The 19,297-nt window shown below is 42.6% G+C and overlaps 2 protein-coding genes across 2 annotated transcripts in view; both read left to right on the top strand.

The window, feature by feature from the left end:
* FAM228B (family with sequence similarity 228 member B) overlaps positions 1-2,845 on the top strand; it is a 29,927-nt gene extending 27,082 nt beyond the window's left edge. The window contains exon 10 of the mRNA XM_041754068.1: positions 808-2,845. Coding sequence (XP_041610002.1) covers positions 808-840 — 33 coding nt within the window. The 3' untranslated portion in view covers positions 841-2,845. The remainder of the gene's footprint in view (positions 1-807) is intronic.
* On the top strand, positions 1,811-17,368 carry FAM228A (family with sequence similarity 228 member A). Its single transcript, XM_041757014.1, is given in 5 exon segments — positions 1,811-1,844; positions 2,007-2,110; positions 3,807-3,875; positions 9,663-9,814; positions 17,269-17,368. Coding segments are annotated over 5 exon segments (459 nt in total).
* The last annotated feature ends 1,929 nt before the right edge of the window (positions 17,369-19,297 follow it).

The following is a 19,297-nucleotide window of genomic DNA, read 5'->3' as shown; positions in this document are numbered from 1 at the left end:
TCCAGCCTCACCAGCCTTTTTCTGTTTTCTGAGCATATCAACTTCACTCCCATCTCAGGCTTTTGCTTCTGTCAGTCCTGCCTGGAACAGTCTTTCCCCAGATCTCTCCATGTCTCATTCCCTCAGTTCACCCCGACCTCTGCACAAATACCTTCTCAGAGAAGAAGCCTTTTCTAACTTTTCTTGTTAAAATAGTTCCCCTATGCTCCCTACCCCCTTTACTTGTAAAGAGGTGGGATTCAGGACTCAAATGGAGTACAGGACAAGCCATGCATGCATTGTAAAAGGAAAGAAGGCAGAGTATGTGGATATGGCTTGGTAAATTTTGTGAAGGAACATTGTTTACTTCTGTTTACCTCATTTTCTCAGTGAAGTGAGAAGGTCATTTTTCAGCTGATAATGAAGGTGGAAGATTAAGATTCAGAGGTTTGAAAAAAGGGAATAAAGGAAGGTAGTCTTTTCTAAATCACAATGATTGTAGTGTAAATTAGTACTCCAGACATCCTGACAATCTGAAAGAGGACCCCATAGGGAGTCCTTCAACTCATATCACACATCAGTGACCGCCCTCCCCTCCCCCATGATAGGGTTGGTTGTATCTCAATCTCTGCATGTTTTGAATCCAGATAGAGTGAGCAGAGGCTGAGGCAGGTTTAGGTGGGGCCTTTGCTTGTGAGATGAGTCACTCACCTCTGGCAGGACTAAGCTTCAGGGAGGTCAGGTCAGCTGGGCTGAGGAACTCTTTCTGCTCTCATAAGCTCCCCATTCCTCTATCACATGTTAACTCTTCTTTCCTGTCACCTTCAGAAGGTTTTAGCAACCAAAGAGCACACACTCTGATCCTTGGTTGGTAAGAGGACACAAAAGAAGGTTGTTCCAGAGGAAGCCATCTGCCAGCAGGATCTATTCAGGGTGAGGACCAAGGAAGGGACTCAAGCACCTGCAGTAAACACTTCATTGTTGAGTTCAGTGTTTGTATGATAATTAAGAAATCACACTACCATGTATTGACAGCTATTGCAAATGTATTTTCCCCAGAAGTTAAATATTGTCTGAAAAATCCAATAAAAATAATGATAGCTACCTTACTGAGTGCCTATCTCAATTTACTTGATCTTTCCTAAATCAAGGTAGTGCCCCTTTTGGTCAGGCACCCTTAAAATCCACTGCCGCATATTTTCCCCAGGTTTTTCTAACAGTCTAGAAAATTTAAGAATTCGTTTTGAGTATGATTACCCACTTGCTGATTCTGATTCTGCAGATCATCCTCTGGCTCATGATGAGTCTGACACAGTAAGGCCTAGAACACAGGGGAGCAGAATTTTGTTTTCCTTAGGCAAAGAGAACACTAAAAGTCACCCCTCTCCTAATCGTATGTAGACCTAGATCACACAGGTAAACCATATGTCTCTAGTATTCGTTTGCAAAATGTCCATTTATTTGAAACAACCTAGGGTGGTGTTGGATTGGGCAGCTTAAAGCTCCATGTTCATGGGTGCGTCCTCTCCCTGGGCTCTCCTCCTCCATGACCTCCCCCACCCTTGACATCCCTAATCCCTTAGATCCCTGATCTAAGGGGCATCCAGGGAAGTGGGGCTCAGGTTTCAGCCCAGTACTTTAGTCTGGTTTTACAAGGACACTCCCTTTTCCTCTCTCACAATCCTCGGTTCACTGGTTCACTGGCTGGCAGTGGGTTAGTGGTGGGTTAGGGGTCCCAGTGGCCAGGCACTCCACCAAGACCTGCGGGGCCCCAGGGGTGTGGGGTGGCAGTCAGGGGTGGGGGTGGGGCCCTCCATGGTGCAATGGTGGCATGGCAGGAGTAGAGGGTGGCCCAAGCCGGGCAGGTGACCCCGTGGCAACATGTGGAGGAAGCATCATGACCCTTTTCAAAACCCAGGTGCCAAGGATTTCTTTCTGTTTATTTTACTTAGCAACTCTACCACGTGGCAGAGCCAGGATTCAAACCCTTTCTGCCTAAGTCTCTTCAGTTTACTCTCTCCCTTCAGGAATTCTATTACCTGTGGCTTCCAAGAAAGTGCCCACCTACGGTGAACATTTCAGGCCAGAGAAATAAGAATGGCCAGAGCCCCAGTCAGTTGCTTTCATGGAGGTAAAGGAAAGTGGGGGCTTGGGATGTCAGTTATTTGGGCGATAGGACATTAATCTCTTGAGAACTATGTTGTCTCAGTCATGGTTGTAGTGACTACAGAACCAGGACAGTGCCTGGTGGAGACTAGACACTGGAAAAAATGCACTGAATGGGAATGAATGATCCAGGATCAAATATGGCTCAAAATGTGGTCTGAGTGTCCCCCACTGTGGCTGCAGGAGGTTCAGGCAGGTGTCCCTGAGCCCAGGCTGCGCTTGCCAGTGAATTCTGATACTTAAGGGTCTGGGTAAAACAATGATATCCTCATAAAGAAAGTTTCATTATTTTATGTGATCCTATAATGTGTCTCACTGTAAAGAAAAGCTCTTGGATATTTCCTTCCTTTTGCTGTGCTAGCACAAAAAGTGATGAGACCTTTAATATTTGTGTGTGTGTGCACAGAAAGCTGTAGGTTTCAAAAGTGCTGCCAGAAATCCTTAACACCTTCCTTACTGTTTTCTGGTGAAATCATGAAGGAGGAGGTATCGAAGGCAAAAACTTGTTTCCTTAAAAAAGGGGGTCAAAAGTCAGATGCCTGACTAATAGTATTTATAACTATTACCAATAATGTTAATAGGATGACTAAAAAAATGTAGTTGTCTAAGATGTTTGTTAAAGTAGATGTTTCTACTTCTCCAAATCTATTGATTTATTCTGTTTGTGTTATCAGTGGAAAACATTTAATTGACTTTTTCAATTGCTGTCCTAAAATAAGTCTAAGAAGGCTTTAAAGCAAGATTCTGCTTGTATTATCAAGAGTGTTATTTTGAAGACGCAAATAGCTGTCTGAATGTTATTTTAGATTTCATTTGAAGGTGTTAAATGTATGGATAAAACTACAACTCTCCTTTTTGAGATCTCTCTTATTCCCAGATTTGTTTTTTGAGTTTGGGGTTCAGTTTGTTTTGATGCATTCATTGTGGCAGAACTGCACAAGAGCCAGAGATTGAATACCATAGTTTTAAGAACCTGTATCTTTTTACACTAGTTCTTTTAGGTAATCGCATTTCTCTTCCAGATACTAGATTTTTATTACCTCCCCATTTGTTCCTTATAAGCATAAAAGCTAGAAGATGGTGGCAAGTGAAAAGCCCTAAGGTGAGATTTTAAGTGCATCAGCTGTACCCAAACCCATAGTGGAAACAGCACGTCACTAGATGTAAGTCCATCTTAGTCCTTGGCCAGGAACTGCCACTGTCTTTTCTTGACTAAAAAAGAGGTTTTGACTTATAAAGAGACCTAGCAGAAGTCAGGAACTTCAAGGGCCCTTTACAACATAACTAGTGAATGCCTGAAAAGAGGATTCATTTGATAGAGGATCCCTTTAGTTAGTAAGCTTTCTTAGTACTTAAAAGAAATGATTTCGTGGTCTGATATGTAAGGCATTTGTTTCAGAATACTCTGGGTTGGGGGGCAGGGGAGAGTGAACAGGAATTTAGATGAACTAAGATTTACTCTGAACTGGTAATTATTGAACCTGGGTGATGGATTCACAGAGAATCATGTTTGAAAATTTCCTTAATAAAAAGTTACAAAATATTCTTTGAGGTACAGGTGGTAGTTACACAGTGAAACGACTGGTCAAATACAATGAATTTTGTCATTCTGGTTGGTTTCTTCAGGATTTATGTCTTAATATTCAATTCTGTAATTTTAGGCATTAGCTAGAGAAGACATTGATGAAGCTGTACATGTGATATTATTTAGAGAAAATTATGTTGCGAAGGTAAGAGTTGGCTACAGACTGTGGACCCTAAGTGTGTTCTAGGTAAGCAAGAGTGCTGCAGAGCAGCATGGCCAAGAGGATGTTACTGTGTCACAGAGCTTCATTTTGCTGGGAGAAGGAGCCTCTTCTGATTCATTTATTTGTACAGCATAGATCTGAGATTGCGCCACCTCCTTGCAGGATCACAGAGAGGTCAGGATTCCTAGATCTGGCTGTAAGGGATCTAAGAGATTGTTCTCACTGCTTCCCCTATTTGTTCTAGTACCGAATAGAAATTCTTTCTGACTAAAACTCACCTCTTTTTCATTTGTTCCCACATCACATGGAGATATGTAAAACCATCATAAATAGTATTTAAGGGTAATGACTAATTAGTACTGAGAGTTACTATGAAATTAATAAAGGAGGTTTTTCTTTTTATTATTTTTTTTTGGAGAGAGGTAGAGAGCGAGTATGAGGTGGGGGGGAGAGATTTTTTTTTTTTAAAGATTTACTTATGTTTGAGAACGAGAGTGTGAGTGGGGGGAAGGGCAGAGGGAGAGAATCTCAAGCAGACTCCCCACTGAGCCTGCAGCCTCATGCTGGGCTTGATTTCATGACCCTGAGATCATGACCTGAACTGAAAACAAGAGTCAAACACTTTTTTTTTTTTTTTTTAAGATTTACTTATTTATTTATTCATGACAGACGCAGAGATTGAGAGAGAGGCAGAGACACAGGAGGAGGGAGAAGTGGGCTCCATGCCTGGAGCCTGACGTGGGACTCGATCCCGGGACTCCAGGATCGCGCCCTGGGCCAAAGGCAGGCGCCAAACCGCTGAGCCACCCAGGGATCCCCAAGAGTCAAACACTTAACCGACTCAGACACCTCAGTGCCCCAATAAACTTAAAGGAGTTTTAATTTAAATAATATATTCATTTACTTTAGAGAAAGAGTAAGTCAGGGGAAGGGCAGAGAGAGAGAGAAACTTCAAGCAGACTCCCTGAGGACCCCTATGAGGGACTCCATCTCATGACCTATGAGATTGTGACCTGAGCCGAAACCAAGAGTCAGATGCTTAACCCACTGAGCTGCCCAGGTGCCCCAAAGGAATTTTAATTTAATTTAATTTAATTTTTTTAGGAATTTTAATTTTAATGAGAGAGTGAAGTTTAGTGTTAAAATGATACTTTAACATTTGTATTGTAATTTATAATTTATAAAGGAAGTTCACATATATTCTCATTTGAGCATCAAAAAAGGTAGGTGGGATTGCTCTCCTGTAGATTCAGAGAGAGGCCCTGCTGGAGCAAGTCTAATGCTCTTTCTGTTATACCAATTTTGTCACAGACTTTACTGATGATGGAGGCTGGAGACATGCAATGGGTAATAGGAACTCTTTGAAATCTTTAAAAAGAAGCAAGAGGTTCATGAATTAGAAATAGTTTGGATGTGGTGTAACCTAAAGGCACACTCTGGTTTAGAACTTTTTCTGGGTTCTTCTTCCTCTATGCACTCAGGTTCTCTTCCTGAACTTTACTATGTTCTTCAGTTATCTTATGCAAGGACCTTGTGACCTGAATATGTTGAGAGCTTAGGAGTGGAAATAGGTGTTTCCTCCCCTTACTCAAATGAGGGTAAGTGGAAAACTTCTTAATAATTTATTTTCCTTGTTTGTATCATTTCATTAGAGATTGGATACATATTCTCAACATATGGATATTTTTAAGGAAAGAAGAAAAGAGATGTTACATAAAAAATGGATTGAAAATGTTGCAGAGCCTCTTCAGCAGAGAATTACAGACAAATAATTTAATACAGAGGGTTGGAAAAAATGAAAATTTTAAATGTTTTTAAAAGCACACCAATAAAAGGGTACTGTGAGTTTTTTTTTTAAATAAAGCATAATTTATAGAATCAAGCCAACATTTTCACTGGTTATTCAAACAGTCCTAACATTTTTGTGTTTATGATGAATTCCTGGAATTGTAATACACCCTACACATTTTTAAACTTTGAGTTTCAGAAGGAGGGAATAGAAGTATTGATTTGGAACTAGATTTATCAGGAATGCTTTTAGGTAAATGTAAAGAGAAGAGCAGCTTAAACCGTAAGGACATTTATTATTTACTTAACAAGAAATTGAGAGGTAGGTGGTCTTCTGGTGGGTTCTGGCAGCATAACAATGTCATTAATCACCCATGTTTTTTCCTATAATTCTTTTCTGCTATCTTAATATTTTCAGTTTTTCCTCATCACTCTTATATTTGTAAGCACATTTGATTACTTACAGCTTCAGGTGTTAGATCTGTCTGTGCTCAAGGCAGGAAGAAGGGGTGAGGAATGGTACCAGGGTACCCTTTTCTTATACCTGATCCCTTGATCTGGAAGCAAGAAGAGTCCCCAGAAACTCCTAGCAGATTTCCCCTTAGGTCTCATTGTCCATAACTGAGTCACATCACAAGTGCTGGGTAAAATTAAAAAAAAAAAAAAGTGTGCATGAGAGAGCATGAGTGGGAGTTGGGAGGGGCAGAAGGAGAGGGAGAAGCAGACTCCCCGCTCAGCAGGGAGCCTGATGCGGGACTCAATCCCAGGACCCTGAGATAATGACCTGAGCCAAAGGCAGATGCTCAACTTACTGAGCCACCCAGGTGCCCCTAAGTGTGAGTGGTTTTATATGACAATAAATTCAGTGTAGAGTCGACTGACTTCTAAGAAATCATCTGGGCTCTTAGGCTATATTAAGGAAGGTGGTACTTATAGTGGGAAGCATCAAAACCTCCCCTTCCCCTCACCATTGCTATCTTGTCCCTCCTGATTCACACTGTAGAAGGGACCTTCACCAGTTGCAGAACCATTTAGAAGAGGGTGGAGGCTTGACAACACTTCATGAGAGGAAGAGTGGGAAGGAATATAGGATATTTAGCCTGAGGAAGAGATGACAGAAGAGAGAATGAAAACTTTAAAAGGCTGACATATTGGTGATGGATTAGATAAATTTTGCGTTGCTTTGGGGTAGAGAACTAGTATCTCTTCCTGGCAGTGACAAGGCAGATTTCAGCTCTGCCTATAGATAGACTGGAGGTAAGAATGACCAAAAGAGCAGAAAGTTCTCAGATTATGGCTAGTTGATGACTTCAGACTAAAGCTTGATGATTACTTCTCCCAAAGGTGATGGGCTCTCATTGGAGTCTAAATTACTTCTGAGGTTTCTTCTAACCCTTTGAATCGATGATTTTATATAAAAACAGAATAAAGCATTTGGCTCTTTGAATCTTGCAAAACATGTCTGTATGCAGTGATTTGCTCTTAGGTGTGATTTTTTCTTTCTAAAGGAAATTGTATTTGGAGACCTTTATGATACTGAAGTATACAACCCTTTTTTTTTTTTTTTAAATTTTTATTTATTTATTTATTTATGATAGTCACACAGAAAGAGAGAGAGAGAGGCAGAGACACAGGCAGAGGGAGAAGCAGGCTCCATGCACCGGGAGCCCGACGTGGGATTCGATCCCGGGTCTCCAGGATTGTGCCCTGGGCCAAAGGCAGGCGCCAAACCGCTGCGCCACCCAGGGTTCCCGTATACAACCCTTTTTATATGACAAAAAAGGACCCAAATTATGGAAAGGTAAGTGAGATTCATTCATTCATTCACTCTTAGAAGCTCTAGGGTTGGGAGAAACCTAGTCAATTTAGAAGTCTTGTAATTACTCTGTATTCATTAAAAAATCTACAAAAGCATTTCCTCTGAGTTTTAGAATAGGAACCCGCAGTAATTTCACCTACTGAGGAATTTACAAGTGTGTGATAATCTTTCTGTTCTTTCATTTCTCCACTCACATTCAGCAAACTGGAAGCCCAGGAGGGAGAGGAAGACATGGACAGCGAGTGGAGTGGGGGTGACAGGTGTCACAGAATCAGGGCAGGGAGTCATGGCCCAAGAGGCAAAGCTTCTTTCTGTGGGAGGCAGAAGGAGAGATTCAGGAAAAGCTGCCCAGAGAACCAGTAGTTGGGCTTGTAATACATTTACACATTTTAAACTTGCCAATATAGGAGTTAATTTTGAGTTGAAGGTTCTAGTTTTTTACTCCTGTGTAGCAAAAGTAGCCAGCTGGTATTATAAGTCATTAAAAAAAAAATGTGTGTGTGGCTCTGAAGAGGGAAGTGCTTTGTTTTGCTTGTTCCAGAAAACAAAGGCAGATCATTGTTACGAAGATAAGAAGGCTCTTTAGCCCTGAGAGACTCACTAATATGATGTTGGTCAGTCATTTTGCTGCCTCACTTATTCAGGAACTGTTTACCTCATACATATTTAGGGACCAGTATTGGGTCAGGTGTACGGGGGAAAGTAAAGAATGGGAAAATGGCCCCTAGTCTAAAGCCTATAATGAGGAATGAGGAGGATACAGCTACCTTTCTTTGCAATCTCTGTACTCCAGTGTCTCAACACTCATCCATACTGAGGCTCACCTGCCCTCCTGTTCTCACAGACCCTTAAAGACTGGTCGTCAGGTCTCCCAGTAGCACTCTTACTCCCAGGCCACTTAGGAGCACTGCCTTGTGCTCCTTTTTTTTTTTTTTTTTAATATTTTATTTCTTTATTCATGAGAGACACAGAGAGGCAGACATAGGCAGAGAGAGAAGCAAGGCTCCATGCAGGGAGCCCGATGTGAGACTCGATCCCGGGTCTCCAGGATCACGCCCTGGGCTGAAGGCAGACGCCAAACCACTGAGCCACCCAGGCATCCCCATCTTGTGTTCCTAAAGCATCCTGATATTTCTCATGACTAGATTGTCACTGTGTGTGACTTTTTTTTTTTTTTTAATTTTTTATTTATTTATGATAGTCACAGAGAGAGAGAGAGAGGCAGAGACACAGGCGGAGGGAGAAGCAGGCTCCATGCACCGGGAGCCTGATGTGGGATTCGATCCCGGGTCTCCAGGATCGCGCCCTGGGCCAAAGGCAGGCGCCAAACCGCTGCGCCACCCAGGGATCCCTGTGTGTGACTTTTATTCTAGACTGAGAGGTCCTTGAGGACAGGAGCTCAATGGAATGTGGCGCATGATGGTGTCAGCAAAGCAAATATGTATTGACTAGTACAGTGATGCAGTAGGATTCTTTTTTTTTTTTTTTTGCAGTAGGATTCTTGACAGAGTTTGTTGCTTTTATCTGGATGATAGAGGTCAGTCACTTATGGCTCAGTGAAATGTCCTGAAGTAAGACAGATGACATTTCTTTCCCTGCTCTGTGGATTGACATATGGTCCTTATTCTTTGGTGTACGGTATTCATACTTGAATGCTTAAGATAGATTTAGCTTAATACAAACTGTACTGGGATCCTCAAAGTTATTTTTCTTGTAGGTTATGATCTCATCAGTTTGCGATCCTCTGTTTAGAAGACAGCAAGAGATGGATGAAGAGAGCTGTTTTTTTTTTTTTTAATATAAAACAGGTACTTTTGTGATCATTGGGCTTTATTTTTTAGAGATTCCTAATTGTCCAGTGATTTCCTACCCCAAGAGTGACTGGAGTTGACTTTAAGAGTGTTTAGATTTTTTTTTTTTTAATTTTCCTGTAGGAAAACGATATATATCAAAAGAGTTTGTTTTTTTAAAGATTTATTCATGATAGACAGAGAGAGAGAGAGAGAGAGGCAGAGACACAGGCAGAGAGAGAAGCAGGCTCCATGCCGGGAGTCTGACGCGGGACTCTTACGCGGGACTCAATCCCGGGACTCCCGGGACTCCAGGGACTCCAGGATCGCGCCCTGGGCCAAAGGCAGGCGCTAAACCACTGAATCACCCAGGGATCACGCATTAAAAGAGTTTAAAAGACAGAGAAGGCCAGGCTTTATGCCAAACTGCCCCAATTCACTTTTACTCTATATAGTGTTATTCCAGAAGAGCAGCATTAAGCCTCTGCCAGGTCTGAAACAAGCAAAACTCATAGAAAATGCAGGTAAGGGTGCACTAACTAACAAATCTTACACTCTCCATAGTTTTGCCTTTTACAGAATGTCATATGGGTAGAATCAGTATATATAGAGCCTTTTCTAGGTTTTACCTTCATCCTTAAAGGATGTTTCCAAAGGATTAAGAATGTTTGGTTGTCAATTATTTTCCTTTGACATGTATCCTGCTGTATTTAAAAAAAATTCTACCCAGAAGATGATTTTAATCAACATATAGGAGCTTGATAAAATCCATTCACACTTGTAGGATAGCACCCCACTTTTAAAAGCTGGTCCCAGGGTACTAACTGAATTTCCCAGTGAATGTTACTAATAGCAAATTTATTTGTCTTCTTCCTATGATAACACTTCAAAGATTTTTTCCCACACATTTTATTCTTTTATAAGTGTTTTAATCACCCAGTGCTCATCATGACAAGTGCACTCCTTAATCTGTATCACCTATTTAGTCCATCCTCTAACCCGCCTCCCCTCTGGTAACCATCAGTTTGCTCTCTAGAGTTAAGAGTCTGTTTCTTGGGTTGTCTTTCTTTTTTCCCCATTGCTCATTTGATTCTTAAGTTCTATATATAAGTGAATTCATAAGGTATTTGTCTTTCTCTGACTTATTTTACTTAGCATTATACTCTCTGGCTTCACCCATGTTGTTGCAAGTGGCAAGACTTAATTCTTTTTTTATGGCTGAATAATAATTCCATTACACATGTACACACACACACACACACACACACACACCACATCTTCTCTATCCATTCATTTATCAATGGACACTTGAGCTGCTTCCATATCTTGGCTGTTGTAATTAATGCTGCTATAAATCTGTAAATATAGGGGTACACGTGTCCCATTGAATTAGTGTTTTTGTAATCTTTGGGTAAATACCCAGGAGTGCAGTTGCCAGATCGTAGGGTAGTTCTATTTGAGGAACCTCATGCTGTTTTTCACAGTGGTGTACAAGTTTGCATTCCCACTAACAAGGTAGGAGGATTCCTTTTCCCTCACATCCCTGCCAATGCCTGTTGTTTCTTCTGTTGTTGATTTTAGCCACTATGACAGATCCAAGGTGATAGCTCATTGTAGTTTTGATTTGCATTGTGATGATGAACATCTTTCATGTGTCTTGGTCATCTGTATGTCAGGAATAAATCCCTCTTGGTTGTGGTGAAATGTTTTCTTAATGTATCATTGGATTTGGTTTGCTAATATTTTGTTGAGGATTTTTGCATTTATGTTCATCAGAGATATTGGACTATAGTTTTTTTTTTTTTTTTTTGGTGGTATTTTTATCAGATTTTGGCATCAGTGTAATGCTGGCCTCATAGAATGAATTTAGAAGTTTTTTTCCTTATCTATTTTTAGAATAGTTTGTCTCCTCCCCATGTTTTAAGTATAGGGCGTCATATTTTACACTCTTTCATTTTGTGAGTTCCTTGACTGATTTTTTACAGAAATACTCATTTTTACTGCTTTTGTATTTCCTGCCTTCATACTGTCATTTGTTGTTTTTCTTTTCTTTTCTTTTTTAAGATTTTATTTATTTATTCATGAGAGACTCAGAGAGAGACAGAGGCATAGGCAGAGGAATAAGTAGGCTCCATGCAGGGAGCCTGATGTGGCACTTGATCCCGGGATTCTGGGATCATGCCCTGAGCCAAAGGCAAATGCTCAACCACTGAGTCACCCAGGCATCCCTGTTGTTTTTCCATTCAGTCTCCTTTAATACTTCTTGGTGGGCTGACTTAGTGGCCATGAACTCCTTTGGTTTTTGTTTGTCTGGGAAACTTATGTTTATTCATTATTTTTAAGTAGGGTCCATGCCCAGCTTGGAGTCCAACCCAGGACTTGAACTCATGATCCTGAGATCAAGACTTGAACTGAGATCAAGAGTCAGACTCTTAACCAACTGAGCCACCCAGGCACTCTTGTCTGGGAAACTCTTTCTCTCCTCCTAGTCTTGTTGGATAGAGTATTCTTGGCTGCAGGTTTTTCCCATTCACTTTGAATATATCATGCCACTCTTTCTGATTTGGAAGCTTTCTGCTGAAAAATCCAGTGATGTGGTTTCCTTTGTATGTAACTTTCTTCTTTGGTATTGCTGCTTTTAATATTTTTCTTTATTACTATATTTTGCCATTTTGATGACAATATGATCTGCTTTTTTGATTTTGTTGGGGGTTCTCTGTGCCTTCTGGATCCAGATATCTGTTTCCTGCCCTAGATTAGGGAAGTTTTCATCTATTATTTATTCAAATGAATTTTATGCCCCCCTTTCTCTTTTCTTCTAGTAGGACTCCTATAATACAATTGTTATGTTTGATAGTCACTGAATTCTCTAAGTCTGTTCTTGTTTTGCATAATTCTTTTTTCTCTGTTTTGTTCAGCTTAATTACTTTCCATCACTCTGTATTCTAGTTCATTAATTCATTCCTCTGTTCCAGCCTGTTGTTCATTCCATCAAGTGTGTGTTTCATTTTGTTTATTGAGCACGTTATCTCTATGTTATTCCTTATCTCAGTGTTAATTATCTCATAGATATCTCCATTGTTTTCTCAAGTTCATTGTGTATTCTTTTGAATATTCCTTTAAATTCTCTATTAGCCGTATTATTTATCTCTTTTGCTTAGATCTCTGGCTATGGCCTTGTCCTATTCTTTCATTTGGGACAAATTTCTCTGTCTTCTCATTTTGAGAAGATTCTATGCTTGTTTCTGTGTGTTATGAAAATCAGCTATACCTCCTGTTCTTGAGGGTAATGGTCTTATGAAGAAGAGGTCTATAATGCCCTGCTGTGCAGTATTTCCTGTTCCCCAGGGCCTGGCACTTCCAAGAGTGTCTCCAGTGTGTTCTGTGTGTGCTCTACTCTTTTGTCATGACTACTTTATCCTTCAGGCCAGTCATCTCCAGAGGCTCTCTGCCTGTTGTGGGCAGTGTTTGGTCCCTGGCCTGAATGTGGTGTGTTTTAGGTGTGCTCTGGTCCACTTGTTAAATGAGACCTGTCACCACCACCCCTGGAACTGAGGCTCTGCAAAAACTCCTGGGTCAGGAAATGTGGTATGGGCAGAAATTTGGACCCATCTTGTGGAGGAGGAAGCCTGATGCACTGGGACTAAGGGAAGCATGACTTTAGAAAGGGCAGTTCCACTGGAGCACAGGGTGGGGCAGGGGTTGGTGTAAGCAAGTTAGGTAGCAAGTGTCACAGTTCTCACAGGAGGCCCTGTGCTCATGCTGAGGGGTAGGGGAGGGAAATGGTGCTTGCCAGTTCCTTTGTTCCTGGAGGGGCCTGTGAATGCTGCCCCTTTAGGACACATTCTGAGATAAACAACTAATTTCCCCACTGTGTGCCCAGGTGCTCTTCAGATCACTGTTTCCATGCCCTATATCTGCAGGCTGGTTGCCCTGCCTTCTCTCTAAGAGCACCCCCAATGTCTTCTAAGCTCTCCCAGAGCCAATTATGCTGACTTTTATTTATTTATCTTTTTTCCAAGTATGCTGACTTTTAGAACTCCAGGCTTTAAATCATGAAATATGGCCACTTCTGCTTTCCAAGCCAGTTACTGTGGGGATTCGTTTTCCCCCTATGGGCCTCTGTTAGTCTGCCTCTCATCCTTCTCCACTACCACATCTCCCTTCCCACTGGCCGCAATCTGTTTCTTTCCCAACCGAGTCTCTTCCTACTTTCTTTGATGCGGCCTCTTTTCTACCTTTATTTGTGGAGGTTGTTCTGCCAGTCTTAAGGTTGACTTTTGGGGTACTTGGAATGATTTGATAGTTATCTAGTTGTATTTGTGGGACAAAGTGAGCCTAGGGTCTTCCTCTGCCACCACGTTCTCCTTCCTCCTATCCTACTGTCTTTTTACTCTTTCAGTTGAAAACTCAGCTGCTAGTCTCACTGTTGATCCTTTAAAGAAAACTATCTTTCTCTAGATGCTTTAAATTTTTTCTTGTTGTCTAATTTTCTGTAGTTTCATATGATGTTTCTAGATGTGAATTTTCTTTTATTTATCCAACTTGGGATTCGTAGGTTTTCTTGTACCTGTAAATAGATATCTTTAATTAGTTCTGGGACATTCTCATTTTATTTTTGTTTATTACCTTTGCCATATTCTCTCCCTACTCTCTATGGTACTCCACTTAAATATATTTTAGATTTTCTCACTGTATCCTGTCTTTTTGGATACACCTTTTTGTGTGTATTTTTTATCTTTTTTTGTTACTTTATACTTGATTTTAGATATTTTACTAATTATCTCTTCAGTTGTGTCTAATAATCTTTTGTTAAGCTCATCAGTAAGCTATTTTCAGGAGTTATTTTTATAGTTCTAGCATTTTATTTCATTCTTTTTCAGATAGGTTTGGGGAAGGCTGTCTGAATTCAGGGTCTGGAAGGTCTCCATCCCCTACCAGGGACCTTATCCCAACGCACTGTTTGACTTGCTTACTACTGAGAGGGAGGTGTTGAGAGCAAGGTTAACTACCCAACTGCTAAGATAGCAACCATACCTGGGAGAAAAAAAATCCACCAAGGATATGCTGGGACCATGGAGGAGTCAGTCTATACCCTGCTACCCAAGGTTGGCAAGTTCCCCCAGCAGAGAAGATAGTCAGAGTTTGCCAGCTCATTCTGAGATAGCTCTTTCCTCTCTGAAATTGTCCAATGACTTTAAGATTATGAATTTTTTAAGGGTGGTGGTAGTCATTTTTTTTAAATTTATGATAGTCACAGAGAGAGAGATTGAGAGAGAGAGAGAGAGAGAGGCAGAGACACAGGCAGAGGGAGAAGCAGGCTCCATGCACCGGGAGCCCGATGTGGGATTCGATCCCGGGTCTCCAGGATTGCGCCCTGGGCCAAAGGCAGGCACCAAACCGCTGCGCCACCCAGGGATCCCGGGTGGTGGTAGTCAATATTCTGTTTTTCTAGTTGTTGCAGCAAGAGTGTTGGCCTGTGCAAACTTGTAAGTCCTAAACAAAAAGTAGAAGTCCTGTTGTGCTCTTTTGATATTTCCTTTTTGTCTCTCATCCTGGATTTTGCTGGCATGAACAATGCTACTTTCTGTTTCCAATTCTGACTTGAAAGTTTTATGTTTCGTTTCTGCTATCTTGGCTTCTTTATAAATTTTAACATTTTAATTGAAACATCAATGATTATGTAACTCACTATCCTCCAGGAAGGCAAAGGCTATATTTCCTCATCTCCCCCTTCTTGCTCCTCAGCTCTTTCAATGGTCTCCTCCCCTTTAGTCTGGTATCCTCTGGGGAATTCTTCACCTTGCAGCTGGAGGAGTCTCTCTGAAGTGATCAACCCTCTCCAACTGAAAACCCTTCAGAAGTTTCCCATAACCCTTACAATGAAGTCCAGACTTTTAACATAGCACATTAGGTGCTGTCTGGGTCCTGCCATCCTTTCTATCTTTATCTAAAAAAATTCCTTTCTCTTAAAGAAAAGAAAGAAACTACAAAAAATCAGGGTCAGATCAGCACAGTTATAAGTGCCTGAACTGCCACACTGGTTCATGCCTCTGCCTCTTCTTTGCATTGCTGGCCATCCCAACCCTGGCAAAAGAGGAAATTATCACCTGGGGATATACTGCCACACTCTCCATTTGCCTTTTCCTACCCCAGCAAGCCCCTGAGGGCAGGGACTGTGTCGTCTTTATCCTGGTGTTCCCAGCACTTAGCTGGAATGCAGTGGAGGATGAGAAAATGCTTGTTGAAGGAAGGAAGGAAGGGAGGAATGGAGGAGTGAATGGAGGAATGAAGGAGAGGCTTATATGCTGTGATAGGCCTGGGCTTCCCAGGGCAGGGATGGGACAGCCCTGGGGAGACCCTCAGGGAGGATACACCTAGAGGTGCCTCCACATGGCTGCTCAGTAAAGTAAGGACTTAAAGACAAGGTGGCTATATTAGAGTTTAATTACAATTAATTACAGAAAAACAGAATCCTTTTTTTTTTTTTTAAAGATTTTTTATTTATTTGACAGAGAGTGTGCATGTATAGTGGAAGTGGGAGAGGGCAAAGCAGGCTCCCTGCTAGATGCAGGACTCAGTCCCAGGAACTGAGCCAAAGGCAGGTATTTATTATTTATTTTTATTTTTTAAAAAGATTTTATTTATTAATTCATGAGAGACAGAGAGAGAGAGAGAGAGAGAGGCAGAGACACAGGCAGAGGGAAAAGCAGGCTCCATGCAGGGAGCCTGATGCAGGACTTGATCCCAGGACTCCAGGACTGCGCCCTGGGCCGAAGGCAGGCGCTAAACCACTGAGCCACCCAGGGATCCGAAGGCAGGTGTTTAACCAACTGAGCCACCCAGATGCCCCAAAAGCAGAATCCCTCTTATATTAAAAAAACAAAAAAGGGCAGTGGGGGCGGGTGGCAATTTTGGAGACTTGGTAGGTTAGAAAGCAGTGGTCTATTATGGGAGCCATGGTCACTGTCTCAGCCCATTTGACTGCTATAACAGAACTCCAGAGACAGGGGGCCTTATAAATAAAAGAACTTTCTCATAGGTCTGGAGGCTGTAAGTGCAGGAGAAGGTGCTGGCAGATTCAGTGTCTAGTCCTTAGGTGGCACCTTCTTGCTGTGTTCTCATATGGTAGGGGGGGCGAGGGAGCTTTCTAGGGCCTCTTTCATAGGGGCACTCATCTCATTCATGAAGGCCGTGTCCTTGTGACCTACTCATCTCCCAAAGGCCCCACATCCTAATGCCATCACACTGGGGGTTAGGTTTCAACATATGAATTTGTTGGGACCATAGCAGTCAGAAGGACAGCCAGGCTGCTTAAGGGACTAAGAGCCATGTCCTCTCCTCTTTGGGACTTTGTGCCTTTCATCAGAGCTGCTTTGTGAAGTTGCTTCCTTTCTCCGCACACTGGGTTTCTCTGTGTTCTTATGCATGTACTGGAAGATGGGTGCCCCAGGCCTGCCTGAGTTTCTGGTGTGAGCACTCCAAGACTGCCTGGAAGCTACCTGGTCCCACTTACAACTGTAGGGACCAAGGCTCTGGACCAGGTACCTCAGCCATGAGCAGAGAAGGGTCACATGACTCATGGCCCATCTAGTGGTTGTGCCAACAGGTGTGGGTGGGGCAGGCTGCCTGATGGACAGCCACCAAGTGATATCTACTCAGGCCTGCCTTTTCATGAAGTGAGTACTGAGTTTGCAAAATTAATGTTCTGTTCAGACAATTATTGAACAATACAATTGTTTTTATGGAGTTACTTTTTAAAAAAATTATTCATGAGAAACAGAGAGAGAGAGGGAGAGAGAGAGAGAGAGAGAGAGAGGCAGAGACACAGGCAGAGGGAGAAGCAGGCTCCTCACAGGGAGCCAGATGTGGGACTTGATCCCGGATCCCAGGATTACGACCTGAGCCGAAGGCAGGCGCCAACCACTTAGCCACCCAGGCGTCCCTGGAGTTATTTTTTTTATGTTTTTCTTTGCAGTCCTGAAAAACTTACCTATACAGAAAATAGATATCTGCCTGATAAAGAGAACAAGACTACCGACCTACGAATAAAAGGGATGAGAAGAATTGTGTGGTGAGCAGAAGAGATCTTGGGGGCAACGGGGAAGATCAGGTGGGTGGCAAGAGTTTGCAACATGCACAGGATAGCAGACCCTGATATTGAAATCTGAATCATTGACAAATCCCTCCTTCTCCCATGGGTTCTGCAGGGCAGAGAAGGCAGGAGTGAAAGAAGGGAGTGAAAAAGAGGATGCAGAAGAGGCTTTATTTTATGCACAAGTAATGATGGGTTTGCTTCTGGGCTCTGTGCTGCTGCATATGGGCAGCCCGAGGCAGGGAACCTGAGGCTCTAGAAACTCAGAAAAGGAGCATTTTGGTGAATGCTGGGGGGACAGACTATGCCCTTTTAAGAGAGAAACCCTGGCCACAGTGTTCTGCCCTTTAAGATTTCTTTTCTCTTCTGCCATTTTTCTAGCATTCATACATCCAAACCAGACCAAAAGATTTGTTTTCCTTAGTAGTCATAATAGGTGGGGATGTTCTGAAATGAAATTTATACTAAAAATTAGGCCAAATGATGGTTTCAATACATGAAGGTTTTTGTTTTTTTAAAGATTTTACTTCTTTGAGAGAGGGAGATACAGAAAGTGAGCATGAGCAGGGGCAGAGAGAAGAGAAGCAGGCGCCCTGCTGAGCAGGGAACCCAATGCAGGGCTCCATCCCAGGACCCCAGGATCATGATCTGAGCCAAAGGTAGGTATCTAACTGACTGAGCCACCCAGGCGGCCCCATGAAAGTTATTTCATATGTAAGCATTTTCCACACACAGGTTTCTTTTTTCTTTTTTTTTTTTCAAAGATTTAGTTTATTCATGAGAGACAGAGAGAGAGACAGAGGCAGAGACACAAGCAGAGGGAGAAGCAGGCTCCATGCAGAGAGCCCAATGTAGGACTTGATCCTGGGACCCTGGGATCACGCCCTGGGCTGAAGGCGGATGCTCAACAGCTGAGCCACCCAGGGTCCCATCCACACACAGGTTTATTAAGAGCTCACGATCTGATTGGCACATGAATAGCTCTTGCTCTCTCTTCCCTTCCACCCTCTTATCTCCCACATCCTATATCCTAATGCCCCAGGGGGAGGACACTTCCAGAGAAGCCTTTAGGTACTTGGGAACTGTAAGGGTTCATGACTGTCTGGGGTGCAATGGATCTTTGCGTTCACCAGCTGCCCCCCTCTTGCCTCCAGCACATAGAGGACGAGGGACTAGTTCTTCTGCATAGCATGAAAATCTTGTGAGATAGTTTATGACCTAAGTCCTACCCAATCCCACTGTTTTCCCCAGTCTCTCAGAGAGAAACAGATTCTCTGTATATGGTAAGTTTCCATAACACTTTCCTCAGCAGTTGTCTCTGTGAATAATTCTGAGAGCCAAGCCCCTCAGTCAGTTCTGAATGGGACCGCAGTCAGCTCAGCTCTTCTGGCAGGTAACCTAACAGCTGTTACCAAGAGAGTCAGAAAATGGACTGTGGTTTACACACAAGAGAAGTTTCTCGTTCAGGTACCAGAATGGGGTAGATTGGCAGGCTGTTCCTCTTTAATGCAGCCTTTCAGGACTCTGATGGAAACTTTGTCATCTTCAGTGCCCAGATTCCAAGGCTGCCCTGGGGAAATCATTCCTGTCAACCCGAGAAGGTAAGAGGGCCCCTCACTGCTCTCAGCACAATGGCAGGGAAAGCAAGTGTTTTGTGGATAGCTGGTCATCTCTGCTCCACCAGTAAAAGGTTAGTACCTTGTGGAGTCCAAAGATATGGAAAGCCTTGGCTGGGAGTTGAAGACATCAGAGGAGCAGCGGAGCAGGGAGGGGAAGGCTGCTTGGAAGGTCTCAGCTCAGGGTTGAGTGTTGGGTAGGATCCTCCGAGGCCTTCCTCTCTGCCCCTGTAAGCTCCTCTTCCCTACCCTACACTTAGCCCTTCCCTCTGTTCATAGGTTTGAGGAACCAGACA

Source organism: Vulpes lagopus, chromosome 5 (assembly GCF_018345385.1).
Source record: "Vulpes lagopus strain Blue_001 chromosome 5, ASM1834538v1, whole genome shotgun sequence".
Classification (NCBI taxonomy): Eukaryota; Metazoa; Chordata; class Mammalia; order Carnivora; family Canidae; genus Vulpes; species Vulpes lagopus.
Note: the sequence above shows the minus strand (reverse complement) of the source record. Positions and strands in the feature narration are given on the sequence as shown.